The sequence below is a fragment of the Nesoenas mayeri genome (genome assembly GCF_963082525.1).
Source record: "Nesoenas mayeri genome assembly, chromosome: 3".
Classification (NCBI taxonomy): Eukaryota; Metazoa; Chordata; class Aves; order Columbiformes; family Columbidae; genus Nesoenas; species Nesoenas mayeri.
The window spans coordinates 103,954,680-103,972,103 of record NC_137544.1 but is presented as its reverse complement, the minus strand read 5'-3'; the positions used below and the strand labels follow the sequence as shown (position 1 = coordinate 103,972,103).

Here is a 17,424-nt window from a genome sequence, read left to right as displayed (position 1 = left end):
TACAGTGCCCATCTTGCATAGCCTGGCCCCGTGTCTGGCTGGCTACATAATGATGCCATTAAGCATATTACATTAGCATTTCTTTTCCCTTCCAAACCCTGTTTAGGTGACATACTAAGGGATGGAAGATTTGCACACATTCTCATGGAATTTATTCAAGCACCCTAAAACACTCTGCTCTTTACCAGTGGTATGCAGGGCACAGAAAGAATGTGCCAGGCTGGTAGAAAAGATGCGTTTTGGCAGCATTTTGGATGATTTATGTAACTCTTCCCTACATAGATTGAGGGGAATTAGTAAGCCCTAATTATGTGTATTTACATTTAGCACAAGATTTAAGCTATTTATAAATGGACATCCTGCATAAAAAAACTTCTCAGAAAAATGAGGAGCAGATCTGAGCTGACTTTTCTGTTTAGTATCTTTCAATGGTTGATTCAGTTCATTGTGAACTGATTGTAACTCATTAATCTATAATGGAAAGCAGCACTGTTTCCTTTGCCACAGCCAGCGTGTTCCAGGCAGTTTAGTCATAAACCACCTTTTCTGTCACAAAGGTGCATTTGTGTCTTTGTAGATTTTAAACATTTGATGCTTGCTTTAGGTAAAAAAAATCAGTGAGTTATGCATCATCTGCCCAGCAGAGTTACACCCACTAACAGTCATCTGGAAGCTGCTGTTTATAAGATGTTCTTGTGCTGAAATTTCCATTAGCATTTAATGTGCCTGGCTGATCCACAGGCTGGAGTGGGAGGATAAGGCTGCAGAGGCAGAACTTTGTTTTGCAGCCTTTACATCCATCTCCATATTACATTTATTTCTCTTAAACTTCATCCCTGCGATATACTAGTTTGCAATGATCCAAGAAAAATTAATACGCTTTTTTCAGCTTATAACCATGTCTACAAAGTAAAATATAATACTGTGTAGAGATTTTCAAATTTGATTTGTTCCTACTGGATTTGAACAATCCATCAAATTGATGATAATAGGTCTTTTTCATGTTTTTTAGAAAAAAGGATTATTGTGATCAAATTGAGAAATATGTTATCTGTCACAAACACTAGTTTTTAGGTCTGATGCCTTAATGGCTAAACTATACAGTTTTTGAAAATATAATATAGTTGTGACCTAGTTTAGTTCCTGTAGCTGAATTAAGCTGAGAGAAATAGTTACATAAAAAAGATATGATTTTTCTTTCATGATGGGAGGGGATCCATCATAGATAAGCTTGTTCTTCATTGAGTTAGGGTAGGAAACTGTCAAAAATGCAAAATGACTGTTCACAAATTATAACTCTGTGGCAATACTAGTTCACGTGCATATCATAACATTTCTGCTCTAAGAGCTGGGCTCTTACAAATGGTATTGGCGTACTTCATTATTTGTAGATAGCCTGAAGATTTGATCTCTACTTTTATGCCTAATCTTTAATGCAGAAATGAAATTAATCCTAGTGGATAGTATACCTTAAGTACTGTGAAAGTGTATGTTGCATAAATAATAAATGTAAATGTTTCAAAAATTTAAGTAAAGCTCCTTCAATATAAACATTAATAATTTTCAGATAATTTGTTTATTGTTGGTCAAGATAGTTTGGACTGGTTTAATGTGTTAAGGGGTTTAAACATCTGTGCTTATCCATCAGAACAATTCTGCAGTCTTGTCTTACCCATTTACCAAGAGTCTAAGAAATCGTATGGTTTTATCTGTTTTATCCATGCATCCGCTAATCTGCAGATCTGTCAAACGTTTTTTGTGTATGACTTTCCTGTAAAATTATTGTTCATTGTTAGGATGTATATATTTAATTGTATATATTATTTTTATAGGACTAAATATGCCAAAAAAAGACAGTGCTTCTGAAACCAACTTTATGACTCCTAAAAGGGGCAAAACTGTACCTGCAAAAGACGGTAATGAAATTTTTAAAACTTTTTTAACATCTTGAGAAAAATTTTGAATAAGGCAGAGGAAGTATTATTACTGCCATACCTCTGAAAAAGTCCTGTGTCTGTAGGAAAGAGTTTCCCTGCCTGTCTGTATTCAAGTCCCGAGCAGGCTGTACACATTTACTTTCCCAGGAGCAAGAGTAATTTGTGTGGGTGTTTGGCTGGCGTTCTGTGTTGGTTTGATAACAGCTTTGATCCATAAGTGTGGCCAAGAATATTGACAAGCCCTTAGAGCTGAAAGGTGTCTCTTAGTGAATGATTTTCCAGAGGATCTGCAGAGTTACCTTCTGGGGTTTCTGAGGGGAGGAGACCTTTTGCCCTGTGTCGTTACTGCCTAGATTTTAATGAAGAATTGTGCACATCTTCGTTGGAATTTTTTTTCTTTCCTATATCTGTATGTTCACACTTGTATTATAAAGTGTTGTCATCCAACAGCACTTAAGAGTCTTGGCATTGTATCATGGAAGCCTCATAGTAACAAACTTCCAATATGAAAAATGAAACTCTAGCGTTTTCAAAAGTTCCTTTTACATGCAAATCATTCTGTGCAATTATCTAGTTTCAGAATTGGACAGTGACTTCTACTGCATCAGTATTTTGTTTGCTGAATGAAGACATAAAGGGACCTCACTTCCAGGGCTGTCTTTAACAAATTGTAACAATCCGTTTTCCTTTGAGGTTTTCTCTTTAGAATCATACTATGAATGTTGGTAAAAGCAATATTTCTTTGAATAACTTGAAGTGTGAATTTCAGTATACCTTCTTTGACGAAAAGCATCATTTATATCCTCTGTCAGTGAAGGGACTTGGGCAAGAGGCTACTGTAAGGTATTTAAGTACTGTCCAATAAGGTGCTTTTTCAGAGGTGAGCTAGAAAACTTGTGTGGACAGAGGTTTCCAACATTTTGTTCATGGAGGGCACTTAATGGCTTGGTCTTCAGGTTCTGGTCATACAATGAAAATAATTGGCAGTATAGTGTCTCTGTTTGATGGATACAATATGATATCTGCAATTAATAGGACTCCAAAGGCTTTGCAGGCTGTAAGTGATGTGAAGCGTCATTTTGTGATTTAGTGGTTTAGCTGATACTGCTATAAAGCAGGTGCAGAACCTTTAGAAAAATCCAACTTAGAAAGTAGTTCAGCTTGGGGTTTTCCTGGAGTTTGTGCTGACTCTGTTGTGTGGTGTGTGTGTGTTTGTTTGTTTTTAAACAAACTCCCCAGAAACCCTTGACAAGTTGGAAAAACTCTTGGGGGGATGGGGGGAGGGAAAAAGATGGAGAGGAGTAAGGCCAACTACAAAGTTCTGTAGCAAGGCTGAAACAGTCAACTCTATAAATACACCCTGGGAATGATATACCCAGTAATAATTCTCTATAAAAGGACCTAGAGATGCTGAGGATTACAGGGTAAATGAGAGTCATCTATATGCTGTGCCCTTGCAAAAGGGGAAGCACACTGCGATGGGCTGTCAGCCGTGAGGTAATGCAAAGCGACCTGGATGCTTCACTTGGCACAGGTAAGGCCTCAGCTAGGACACAGATGTGTCCCTTAGATACCACATTTCAAAAAGATGTGAATCATCTGGAGAGAATTCAGAGAAGCCACCACAGTAACTGGAGGTATAAAACATGACTTAGGAGTAGAGACTGTTGGAATTGTGATTGTGTGATTAACAACATGTGTAACAAGAGTAAGAAATCTTGAGCTAAAACTGTGGTAATTTGGGCCTTTATATTAGGGGGAAAAAGTCCCTTGAACAGTACAGATAATTAGGTGGTGAAATATATTGCTGACAAGTCCTGAGATCTCCCTGATGGGAGATTTTTAAGAACAGGTCAAACACTCGCTTCTCAGGAGTGAGCTAACAAACGGGTGTTTTGCCTGATGAAGAGAAGTGGATTGTAAGACCTGCTGAAGTCCCTTTGGTTCTTCCTTCTCCTGCCCCATGATTTCCTACAAAAGGAAGCATCTCGATGGCTGGTTTAGTTTCAGCAGCTTTTGTTACACTCATGTAAACGTGCTTGGTGATGGTCTGACCTCCAGTGAATCCATCACTGGACTGACTTCTAAATATGGACTTGCAGTATGTGTTCACAAACGCAGGTGTATATTTATATAATACCTTCGACTTGAAGTTTGCCTGTTTAGTCACCATTCATTTAGTAATTTGCATTTTCTTCATTGTAGGACAGCTGCAGCAATATCTCAGTCTTTAGATTGATATCTCCAAGTACCTAAGCTTTTGCTTTGACCCACTGAATTTACTGTTCTGCAGTTCTTGACTGTTTTGCCAAACTGAAGGATTTAATTAAACTGAACACGCTAACTCTTTTGCTTTGTGAAACCTAATGTATTAAGCCTCTTAGAATGCTGGAAACCTCTATAAGCCATAGAATCATAGATTGCCAGGTTGGAAGGGACCACAAGGATCATCTGGTCCCAGCTTTCTTGGCAAAAACACTGTCTAGAAAAGATGGCTCAGCACCCTGTCCAGCTGCAACTTAGAAGTGTCTGGTGTTGGGGAATCCACCACCTTGCCTGGGGAAGTTATTGCAAAGGCTGATTGTTCTCATAGTGAAAAATTTCCCTCTTGTGTCCCATCAAGATCTCCCCAGGAGTAACTTTTACCCAATACTATCTTAATTTTTCACATTGAGAAACTGAGGCATAGACATGCCTTGCTGAGGGTAGGAAAGTGAGGAACTGGAGAGAGCCTTGAAAAGGAAGGAGGAAAGCTGAACATAAATCTTATCAGACAGTTTAGACATCAGGGTTTGCAAATGGAGATAAAAGTGATTTATTTCCCATTCTTACTTTAGAGTACAGTTTTTAATATTAATACAGTATGTAATGGAATATAGTAGGCTTTAATCCAGACAATAATTCACTCACATAATATCACCTTCCTTCTACTTCTCATCAAATCTTTAATAGGCTGGATGCTGAAAGTGTGGTGGTGTGATCTCCTATTACTAAGGCTCCCATATTTTAATAAAAGTGCTTGGGACTATTTAGAACTTTTGCAGAGTGAAAAAGAATGGGCTTTTGGAGACCTCTTCCAGCACTCAGCTATCACCGTATTCCCGAGGCTGGCTCAGGTGCACCTGTCTCATTCCTGACAGGTGTTTGTGTAAGTGCTGCTTAACAACTTCTAGTTTTGGCTCTTTGCCCTGTATTCTGCCCACCACAGAGAACAGAGAACCTCCTTCATACAGAAGCTTTCCCTTCTGCTTCATCTGTCCTTTTCCAAAAATGATCTCTGAAGGACTATTTCCACTTCTGTCTTTTAGGTTTTCCTGAGTACAGCAGCTCTTCCTCTTCTACTACCTCCTTGGAAGGCAAACAGAATTACTCCAAGAAGCGGAATGCAAGTAGCAGCAATAAAAAAGCAGTGACTAGAGTCTCTTCTGCCTCATCTAAAATCACTGCTGGTATGGTCTGTTGTACTGAGGTGTATTTTGACAGGTGGGAGTTTACTGCTGTAGTGAATACTTATGTAGAACTACTTCTGCTGTTTCAGAATCTGAGGTAGTTCAGGAAAGACACCTGGGAGGCAGTTTAACCATAAACTTGAGTTGGGCAACTTAAAAAAAGTTTTTAGAACACATTCAAGAGGAAAAAATGTTTTTATAGCTGGTCACTGTGCCTTTCAACTGCAGAGAAAAGGCTGTAATCCACAGTTCATGAGGAAGCAAAGCAATTCCTTGTCTAAGCAAAATTTGCAGTATGTTGCCGTGGGTTAAAGGTGCACTACATTAAAGATAGATACTGCTTACTAATCCTTATTTAAGTATTTTTAAAATTTTAAAGCTATAATGTCACTAATTGCAGATCTTGTTCTTCTGTTGAACAGGGTTGTATAGTTCTCTTGCTACAAGAAAAAATCGTTTTGATGAAGGAGAAATTCAGGTTGGAGACAGAGTGCTGGTGGTTGGACAGAGAACAGGCACCGTTAGATTTTGTGGGATGACAAAATTTGCACCAGGTATTTGCAATAGTCTTCGTGTATGTTGTAGAATCAATACGGAATAACCTATATGTGAGCACATGAACCTTAAGAGAACTCCATCTTTTTCCTCACTCCCTCCAAAACAAGTATCTACATTTACTGGTTTGTTTCAAAGTTCTTCCTCTTTCCTGAATCCAATTTATTTATTTATTTGTTTTTTACTTTAATGTAACTGCCAGGAAAAATAATGGGTTTAAATATGACTTTTTACTTGTCCACTAGCTCAGCTTAATCAGGAGAAATATTTTGAAGTTGAAATTGTAGGTATTGTTACAAAGCTTTCTGAAAATCCTCAGTTTAGTCTCTGAAGTGGTATATAGTTTATTGAAAAGACATGCCTTTACTCCTTACTTGTTGTAGTAAGTCTTTTTGACACAGCTCCTCTCTTGCCATACTGGTACTCTTACCATGTCTTATACATGTCTCATCCCTATATTGTTAGCATCTTTAAGAGGGTAATTGTGAGCATTTAAATCTTAACTAAGAGGCATTTAGGTCAGACAGATGAAAAGTTACAAGCATCTCAGAAAGCCCCAACCTACCATTTTCTCATCCTTCTCTCTTTCAGCTCCTCCCTCCCTTCCCCTTGCTAAAAATCACATTGCAGTGAAAGCAGGTGTTTTCAAATGGAATTGTGTTGTTCTGAATTATAGAAACTGATTTATGAATACTCATTTTTGCAACTGAAGTCCATGTTCTTTAAGTCCTTATCTAAAATCTTGCAAGAGTAATGCAAGACCAGTTGGTATTGGTGTAAGTGCCTAGTTTAAATGAGGGCCATTTGATTGATACGTGAGCGGCAATACTCTGTCTTGACACTTGGTGGCATCGATAGTTAAGAAAAAAAAGAAAAAGTGAGAATGACAGAATGTGAGACTGTGGTACAAGCTACCTACTTTTTTCATTCTTGCCCCTTTCCCCAGTTTCATTGTAGGCAAGTCCTTGCTTAAGATATTGCAGTTAACTGATCCTACACTTTCATGTGATCACTCTTACCTTCGTGTTTTTGCTTACAAAGTAAACAATGAGAAAAGGATTGCTTTTCCAAATGTACTGTAATAAGCATAAAATCAGAAAGCTGTTGGACAATGTGAGTCTCCTCCCTCCTCCTCCAAGTTAAGAAATTAATTTTTGTATTTTTTTTTTTTTAGAAAAACATGGTATTGTAAGAAGTGAGGATGGAAAGCTCACAAGTCTTCACCATTTGCAAAACCAGTAATTTATAGCAAATGTAACAGATGCATTTTTAAGTATTTCAATTTTAATGTGGATCAAAGCTCTGGAAGTTACCTAAATTTAATTTCTTTTTACTGCAATGCAGGTCTTTATTTAATTTGGAAAACAGGAAGGGAACAACACCTGACATTCTGAGCCCTTCTAATTGATAAGCTGTCAGCCCTGAGTTTCTTAGGCTGCTAATTACAATTACCATTTTATCCAGTGCCTTAGTACCAAGTGACTTGAATTAAATTTTGAATCTTTTGGGGATGGATAGCATAAGGACTGCTAATGGAGTATGAAATTTAGCACCTCTACATAATTAGCTCACATTTATCACAGGTTATGAATGATCAACCTTATTACCATCTTGATGCCTGCTCAGTGTTCTGTACGAGATGAATTGCTGGCCAGGTCTGGTTCTTACACCCTTCTCCCAAAATCATACAACCAGCCTTGCAATTTGTATTAATTATAACTTGCTAGATGGAGAGAAGGAATGAATTAATATAAAAACTTTAATTTTACTGTTGATGATCTCAGATGAGGCATAAACTGTGTGGTCAGAGGACTGAAGAGGAAAACTTGAACCACTGCTGCTCTTTGTTCTCATCCCCTTTTTTGTCAAATGGCCACTGTTACATTCAGTAACATTCTGTTGCCTTTAAGTACGTATATCAAGGGGTTTACCTTTTCTGTATTAAATAAAATGTCAATATTTTCTTGAAAGCAAATAAAAATGTGGAGATAATTCTCTTTAGGTTATGATATACATTTTTGCATAGTTACATAGATGATAATAATATGTATATTACAACTATTAATTTCTAACTAGAAACCATTTTCCTTGATGTGGATAAATGCCAACAGCACCAACTGTCTAGATGAAGAAAAGCCTGTGGCGTTTTGTTCAAAATACTGTGGTTTTACTGTTTTGAAATGTAGGATTCTGGTGCGGAATTGAGTTGGACAAGCCTCACGGGAAGAACGATGGTTCCGTGGGAGGCGTTCAGTACTTCAGTTGTCTTCCCAGATATGGTATATTTGCACCACCATCTCGTGTGCAGAGGTAAGCACTGACACTGTTGTAACGTTTGTGTCGCCAAACGCTTTCTTAATATATTTCCAGCGAGAAACAAAGTTTTGCAGCAGAAATGGAAGAAATAAATGTTTTCTTCTGTTGATGAAAGTTTATAGCATCCATTAAAAAACTAGTAGGTTTTAGATCAACTTTTTGAAAGCAGATTAGAAATTCAGCTCCCTATTTCTCTTGCAGCCTGTCCAGGTATTTTCATTCCAGGGCCTCTATTTCTGATACATTCTGTGTTCATTAAATCTTACTTCCATAACTCAGTCCTGATGCATTGAGCTGAGTTTGGTTATAAAAGGAGGTTGCCTTGGACATGACTGGAAATGCTGTTCTCATTCCAGGTAACTGCACTGAGCATCCACCACTTCGTAGTCTCTTTGTGAGGTTTCAGGAAGAACGTTTGAGGAATACCATGCTCTTTCCTCCTGCATTTGTATCTCTTCATTCTGCCAGACATGTTCTTGCTTTTCTATCCCTGAATATCCTCGGCCAAACTAAAGACCTTGCCTCAAAATTACACAATACTCTCTTGCTGAGTAAAAGGCAAGTAACTCGAATAAATGAGTTTGCTCTAGGCACCTCTTACATAGCAGCCTGATTACAACTGAAATTTTACTGTCTCCTGGAGTTGGATGGAGAAGAGAAGGAATGAGAACTTTGACAAAAAAGACTCTAGCAGTTCAGAGCTGAGTTGAAATGAATTCATTGTGTTCTTGCTTTTCAGACTAACAGGTTCTTTGGATTCACTCACAGAGACCTCATCGAGTAAACTAAATCACACTTTTCCAGGTAGGAGTGTAAGAAGCAGAGACTTGGCTTGGGTATGTGACCGTCCTACAACCAGAACACCCAGCACAAAGCCCCCTTCTCCAAAAGCACAACGGGTTTTCAAGGAACTCAAATGCCAGCCAATAGTCTGGCTGCTCCCTTCCTAAAAATGTAGCCTGTGAAAGGAACTGTGGAGTACTGCGGTTGTTATTAACCCTAAACTGGCCGAAATAATTATGTCAGAGTTAAGACTGTTGCCACTCTTCCCTTATTACCATATTGCATTCTAATCAGAGTTAACCATAAGTTGAAACTCTCGTTAATGTAAACTGAGATTGATGAAGTGTGGGGAGGGGTCTATATGCAGTTACTAAAACTCCTGTGAGAAACTTGAAGTATTTTTATTTTTCCTTACCTCAGCTTTTTGTGAAAAGGCTGCTTCAAATTACCCTTGTCCCATTTGTTTAATTTCATTTCTATACTCTGAACATTTGAAAATGTAATGGACACTTAATTTCATGAGAAGCTTCATCACTTAAGTTCCAAATTGGAGGAGAGAACGTGTAGCAAATGTAGAGGAAGGAATATAAAAGAAAACACAAAGAATATGGGTTCATAAAGGTATTAAAAAAAATGTACTACACTGCTTTTTAACCTTTCCACTTAGGTTTTAGACGCAGCCTAAGCACCACTTCTGCATCTTCACAAAAGGAGATAAACAGAAGAAACTCCTTTGTTAGGTGAGTGTTTTGAATTAAAAATGTTTGGGTGAGCTGACTGTTAGCTTTACCGTGTCTTGTTCAAAATAAAAGCTTTGTGTATAATATTTAGACCTTTACATGTTCATTTTTTTTTTTTCCAAAATGGACCAGTAGTAGACTGTTTCTGTGGGTATCCAGGAGTACAGTCCTTGGATTCAGGTCGGCATTGAAACTGTTTTCCAGTTGTTCACTGCATATTCTCCAAATTCTTGTGTTCTCACACAGCTGGGTGAAGTTCAGGGGCTCTTTGTAAAGGCCTCCACTTTGTCCTGGTGATTGTGACTGACCCTTGCACACTAAAAGTAGTTTTGGCTGAACTCTTTGAAGCCCCAAATACAATGTTTTGTACTGCTGAATTTACCAATGCTATCACCTGCGGGAAATATTGTAGAGCCTGGCAGCAGGTGAGAGGACATTGATTTTCCAAGCATTTCAGACTGCCGTGTGCTCTAGCCTGGTGATGTTATTACATGTTTTGCTAGTAACATGAGATCAAACCAGTTATTTTAGAATGGAATTTCAGTTTTTTTGCCCTTGCACTTCAGAATTACAGATTTGCCTGGGTGCTTTATAGAAAAATATATATATATTTTTTTTTCCTTCTCCTTTTTTTCCTAACTAGATCTAAGAGCTCCGTGTTGCGGCGCAGCTGGAGTAATACCACCACAGCTACCATGGAGGGACCAGTGAAGCTGCATGAAGGCTCTCAGGTTCTTCTGACCAGCTCCAACGAAATGGGGACAATCAGGTACATTGGTCCTACAGACTTTGCACCAGGGATGTGGCTGGGACTGGAACTCAGAAGTGCCAAGGGAAAGAATGATGGTTCTGTGGGGGACAAGCGCTATTTCACCTGTAAGCTGAACCACGGGGTCTTGGTTCGACCCAGCCGAGTAACCTATCGTGGGATTAATGGGGCAAAACTTGTAGATGATATTTGCTGAGCCAAAATGTCCTCATACAACAGGAAATAAGTATTTAAAGCACACAAGACCCCATCTAGAATGCAAACTTATTTTTAAATTATTAATTCTACATAAGTATATATAAGATAAATTTTAACATAAATAAATAAATATATATATATATATATAGACAAAGTTCAGTCGCATTAAGAAGTAAAACCACTATTCAGCTTCTGACTGGGAAGATTATTGCAAAAGCATCTTGGGATTGAGATGCTGAATTATTTGAATAATATTCCAGTTAGAGAATGTGAGGATCACCAGCATTCTCTGAAGCTGCTTTGTGATTCATGTGGTATTTTCCTCCGTGTAGTAACGAACCGATACTGCTTTGCACATTGCCCGCTTTTGACAGAGGAGGCGGTTAATGAGTGACATCAGTGTGGTCACCAGGCACTCTGTCAGTTCCAATGTCAGCTGCTAGCAATAAGAAAGCAAAAAAAAGATCAATTTTTTCAAGCAGTTGTGAAGTATTTTTACATGTTATCATTCAGATCCTTCCCCTTCTCGCCCCTCCTGTTCTCCTCTCCGGAACACAAAAGGGCTGATAAATATAAGTATTTGTGGCTATCCTAGCGTACAGCAGCAATTAAATACAAAGCCCTTAAAAAAGCACAAATAATGCTGCATGTCAGTCTTTATAGTAAAAAGCACTTTTTGCTGGATGCATTTGTAGAAAGAGCTACATATAAGAAGCACTCTTTAAAATAATGCACTTTGCACTCTCTTGGAGAGCTTTCCCTCATTTTTAAAGACTTTTTGTTTGGTGTGCTGCAGGCTATGGGTATCGCAGTTTTTAAATGCAAATAAACCCAGAGTGGAACTATACATAATAGCCTCATCATTAATATTAAGACTGTATAAATAGAGCATGGTAATTCCTGCCAGTGGTATGGATTACGTGCAGGGTTTTCAAGTAAGCTATTACCATGATTTGATTTGTTTGCAATACATTTCTTTGTGTTTCCTTTGGAACAGTTTGCAGTATGAATTTATTTTAAGAGTCTTATGAGAAATTAAAGATGGTTTTAGGTACAGCATTGTTAACACACCTTGATGTGACATTATTTGCATATCAGCTTTTTAAAACAGCTAACATTTTTGTCCATGTTTTAAACATATATTGTATTTTAATTGCTCAGCATATGTAAACATTATCAGGATGGTTTAGTGTTCCAGAACAGTAATGTTATTCTTAGAGGATCTGCTTGCTCTTACCTACTTGAAGAAGTGACACTTTAAATTACATCATAATAACCTATTTTTAGACAGAATTCTGCTGCTGTTACCTTCTTTTAAATATTGCTGTAGCTATTTTTCCTGAGCTGTATTTAAAATAATGCGTATTGTATTCTAACTTATGTGAATTTTTAACTGAATAAAAAAAGCTGTAAATTTTGAATGTAAAAAAAAAAAAAATCAATGCTTTGTATTTGAAGATGTAGATGTTCAGTCATATACTGAACTTTGTCCAATATCTGTTTCTTGCTGGTGTTAGTAAAATAAACCCCTGGTGAATAGTTTGGCAAAAATAATTTCCATTAGGTTGTTACAGGATGTACATCCTCTCACTTCTGTTCTTAGGAACAAATTAGGCAAATGTGATAAAGGGTGGAACAGCAACTGTGGTATATAAACCAGCAGTTTTTGTATCTTCTTGCTGTTTGGTACCAAAGCTCCAGCTGTCAAACAGAGCGTTAGTGCATGTTTCGCTGGTTTGTCCCAGCACTGTGCTCCCGGGTGGGCAGTTGCGTTTTTGTGATGAAACACTTGTTATCAGAGCTGCTGTTTTTCCTGCCTGACAGGATGGAACGGCTGTAGCTGCTTTTCCTGCCGGGCAGTGGGAGTTCTGCAGGAGGTATGTGAGGGTCAGGCAGCAAGCTCAGGCAGTTGGTTGTAGTCACACCGTTTCTATGTTGTGTATCTTGCACAGAGGAAGAACCACATGGAAATAAGTTATATCCAGGAGTGCTCTGATTCACTGGTAACTCTTTTCTCCTCCAAGGGTGTCAGGCTGCACCTTCCACAGCTCTGTAGCTGCACCCAGGTCAGCTGGAAGTGGGAGTCTCTGGGGCCCAGGTAGCAAAGCCTGCAGGACTTCGTTCAGTCCTGTCTGAGGGGCAGCCAAGAGGGCACAGATACCACCTGAGCTGAGGCAGTGTGCTTTCCCTTCAGCTTCAGCTTGCTGCACCCTTCTGAAAGCTCTGCCTGTAGGTTAGCGCTGCAGGTTACAGGAGCAAGTCAGGACTGTTATCAGTACAGAGCTGAGAATCTTCTGTACCAAAGCAAGAAGCTCTGTAAATTTATGTGGCCTGAAACAGAAATAAATCATGCCCTCCATTCCAGAAGGGATTACTGATGGCTGTCTTCAAGTTGGTGATGTGAAGGGATTTGTGCTTCCTTAAATCCAAGGTAAGTTGCCGTAATCCTTTTCTCCAACTCTTGCAGAAGGACACTTTGTGTCATAAAACAAGATTCTGAAAATAACTGGCAGTGAAGTTTGAAATTAGGTGCTGGCCTGAGGTCTGTGCAATCACAGCCCAGGACTGCTTAGAAAAAAAGACAAATGATCCTCAAAGTCCCCTTAAGCCATATAAATAAATATTATCTGTTTTATAAATAAATAGAGATGGTCTCCAGCAATTCCGTGCTGCCTGTGCGGACTTTGAGGCTTGTCCTTGTGCCACAGCACATTTCTGGGGTCCAGTTTCAGAAAAGGTACTTCCTTAGTGCTCTCAGCAATGACATCTTTCAAAATTGGTTGGACACTGGCTGGAAAGGTCACAGATGTGACAATAGGACAAGAACTTTCTTGAAGTGTCCTGGGATGGAGAATTCATTTCTAGAGTTCAGTCCTGTTGGATTCAGGGATAGTTTTCCAGATGTTGACAGTAATGGCTTTCTGGGCAGGAAGCCTGTGTTTTGAAGTGCTGCTATCTAGGAAGATCTGAGGCACAAGGATCCAAAATTGGCACTGCAGATTTTCAAAACATTACCTAATTTCTCTGAGAAGTTAGCTCTGTTACCTGTGAGTGTTGCGTAGGAGGCAAGTCCAGTATTTAAGTCACGGCTTTTAGAGTTCTGGTTTTGCAGAAGCCTTGTCCAACAGCAGGTGGCAACGGAAGCCATGTCCATGAAAGCCACCCAGCAGAGCACCCACCTGCATCCTTTCTCCTGCCTCGCTGCAGACAGAAAACTCTGGAAAACAAGGGACATGAGAGCACAGGTTGCCAGCCAGGGCCAGATCCGAACCAGGATGTGGTGGGGGCCCAGGGACTCAAGGTGCTCCTGGGAGGGCAAAGGAGAGCTCCCTTCTCAGGGAAGGGGGGAAATGGAGGAAGAGGAGATACCTGCTCAGGAAAGAGTCTTGTTAACTGAACCACAGATCAGTCTTGCAGGAGAATGAGTATATGGATGCCAGTGCAAGAGAATACAGTTTATAGGTAAGTCAGTCCTCATTTTAAGGAGCATTTCTTGAGAAAGCAGCTACCTGCAGTACGGGAGGGGTACAGCGAGGCGAAAAGAACATTTCAGGGCAGGAGCACCCTCTTCCCGTGTTTGTCACAGGACTGTAGGGCACTCCACTGGATTAAAATGCAGCTTGTAATTAGACCTACTCAATGTCCACATACAGACTCGAAGAAAAAGGCTGTCTTGGGATATAAATGTTTAAGAATGCAAACACCTAGATTCTCTTCAACCATATACTTTGTTCTCTTTATAGTGGCCAGTCTCCTATAGGTGACAGGTCTCCTTTGGTGATTTGGCACCTTTCTCTGGAAGAAACTTGGAGATGTGACATTTGCAATGCAAACAAGTCAAACTCGCTGCTGCCAGCCAGGAAGGTGACTGTCTCAGTTTAACAGCACAACTCCTTTCTCTGTCCTTCTGCAGCTTTACCAAGTAAAAACTGATCTCCAGAGCCATCCCTTGGTTATTACAGAAATGATTTGACGTTGACCCAATCATTACACAGCGCAACACAGAGAAAGCCATTTTATTTGTCTTCATGCCTTGTGGTTCACTACACTTGTTTACAATACAAATACACTATTCAATACAAAATACTCAATGACCATATATTAGTATTTTTCTTTATAGTATCCCTGAAGCCCACAGGCCCTTCCTTTATAAACAACGTTGCATAAACTGCTGTACATGAAACAGACACTCCTATAATGAAGCTTTGTTACTAAAAGAAGCCAGATGCAGACAATTTGGACATTTTGCTGTGATAGGTTTAACTTTGGGGCAGACAAACGCTGATGTCTTTGCTGCAGTGAAAGGCTGTTTTATGTTATTCCTATCTCAAGGTTCTTGTCAGCCAGCAGACGGGCTCAGTAACAGGAGCAGACATGCAAAGTTAAGTCCTTCAGAGCCCATTTCACACCTCTTACATCAGGCAGCGTGTGAGCGGCTGCACCCAGCGCTGCTGCGGCTGCTCTGGTGCTGAGCCTGTGGCCTTTGGGCACAGACCGGGGGACACCAAGGGACCCACAGCACTGAGAAGGACTCAGCCACATTAACGCAGCCCCCTGCTTTCAACCCGTGGTATCAAAACCTTCCTCGCTAGAGCAAAGCCCCTCTCCTGCCACCACTTGGGGAAGCAGAACCACCTAAACTTCTTGCCTCCATTTCCAGGCACAGGATGGAGAAACAAGATTCAGCAGCGAAAAGGAAGATGGAAGGAGAGCTGGAAAGGCAGACGAACAGGCATCCCAACCTCATTTACCTTCAGCAGCTTACAGAATCAGAAACCTACCTAACATTTACAGGAAACAGTTCACTTCCACGTGGAAATAAAACATTTTCAGGGTATGAGAGTGGTAGCACAGGATTCTCCCAGTCGTGCTTTACATCCTGTAGCTCACACTGTTTCCTGCTGCTCCCCTGCAGAGTGAGGAAGACACATAGGACAAGAATGTAATCATTGCCAATGGAAAACATTAAGTCTTAAAAACAAGTTCCTTAAAACTATTTACATTTTCTCAATGAATTATATTTTAAAAAGATAAGTCATAGACAAAAACAAGTAAGGGGGTTAAAATAACCTGATTTTCTTTTTTTTCCTCCTACATCACTGTAAGGGAATTTGGGATTAACACATGCTGGGCTGCTTTGGTCTCAATAGCTCATGGTGACTTAGGCCCCTCTGTTCCTTGCAGCTCTGAGAACTGAACAGGACACAGAAATTCAAAATTCCTGGTTTATGACTGGACAAAATGCTGTTGCTAATTGGGTACAGCTATAGAAAATGTGCTAGAATGAAACTGCTAGAAGCTGGAACACAAGAAACATGGACACTGAACACTTCTAGATGTTGCAAAAGAAATGCTAAAATAAATTCTATCAAGTACCTCCTTGTACAGAATGTAAGCCAGTCTCCTTACAACTGTGTTGAGTAAGTTACTCAGCTCTTTACACGCACGCCAAGTCTAGAACCTCTGAGCTGCAGTCTGTTGGCCTCACCCTTCAGCTGCTTTGGGATGCTGTAGTAATGGATTGAGCCTGAGTGTGAATTGTTACTTGAGTGATGGAATAACTGAGTACCATTAAGAAAAGCTTTCCTCACAGCATCCCAGCCACGCCAGAAGGCTGTGCTGCCATCCAGAGACCTGGACAAGCTGGAGAGTTGGGCGGTGAATAACCTAATGAAATTTAACAAGGGAAAGTGTAGAGTCCTGCATCTGGGCAGGAACAACCCCAGGTTCCAGTATAGGTTGGGAAATTACATATTAGAGAGCAGTGTAGGGGAAAGGGACCTGGGGGTCCTGGTGGACAACAGGATGACCGTGAGCCAGCACTGTGCCCTTGTGGCCAGGAAGGCCAATGGCATCCTGGGGTGTATTAGAAGGGGGGTGGTCAGTAGATCCAGAGAGGTTCTCCTTCCCCTCTACTCTGCCCTGGTGAGACCACATCTGGAATATTGTGTCCAGTTCTGGGCCCCTCAGTTCCAGAAGCACAGGGAACTGCTGGAGAGGGTCCAGCACAGGGCAACAAAGATGATGAAGGGAGTGGAGCATCTCCCTTATGAGGAAAGGCTGAGGGAGCTGGGTCTCTAGTTTGGAGAAGAGGAGACTGAGGGGTGACCTTATTAATGTTTATAAATATGTAAAGGGTGAGTGCCATGAGGATGGAACCAGGCTCTTCTCGGTGGCAAACAATGATAGGACAAGGGGTAATGGGATCAAGCTGGAACACAAGAGGTTCCACTTAAATTTAAGAAAAAACTTCTTCACAGTGAGAGTGCCAGAGCACTGGAACAGGCTGCCCAGGGAGGTTGCAGAGTCTCCTTCTCTGGAGACATTCAAAACACACCTGGACATGTTCCTGTGCAACCTCACCTAGGCGTTCCTGCTCCAGCAGGGGGATTGGACTAGATGATCTTTTGAGGTCCCTTCCAATCCCAAACATACTGTGATACTGTGATACCAGTAAAATCTTGCATTGTCACCAAAATCCTGGCAATGCTTTGGCAACAAGTGCTTAAAGTTAAGCAATGCCACTGCAGAACAACCAGGAAACTCTGTGGTGCGGCTGCACACAAGTAGCAGAGCAGCCTTTAGTACAGGCACTTAATTCATGGAAATCATTTGTCATTGATGGCATTAGTTGTTTTCTAAGAAAGAGGACCGGCAAATTCTCCAAGCCTTGTTTT

At 40.2% G+C, this 17,424-nt stretch overlaps 1 protein-coding gene across 1 annotated transcript in view; it reads left to right on the top strand.

The window, feature by feature from the left end:
• CLIP4 (CAP-Gly domain containing linker protein family member 4) overlaps window positions 1-10,745 on the top strand; it is a gene marked incomplete at its 3' end in the record, with an annotated part of 29,849 nt that extends 19,104 nt beyond the window's left edge. Inside the window, exons 11-17 of the mRNA XM_080341135.1 lie at window positions 1,833-1,916; window positions 5,246-5,386; window positions 5,809-5,940; window positions 8,128-8,251; window positions 8,997-9,061; window positions 9,708-9,780; window positions 10,424-10,745. Of these exons, the coding sequence (XP_080197261.1) occupies window positions 1,833-1,916; window positions 5,246-5,386; window positions 5,809-5,940; window positions 8,128-8,251; window positions 8,997-9,061; window positions 9,708-9,780; window positions 10,424-10,745 (941 nt within the window). The remainder of the gene's footprint in view (window positions 1-1,832; window positions 1,917-5,245; window positions 5,387-5,808; window positions 5,941-8,127; window positions 8,252-8,996; window positions 9,062-9,707; window positions 9,781-10,423) is intronic.
• Window positions 10,746-17,424: the final 6,679 nt, after the last annotated feature.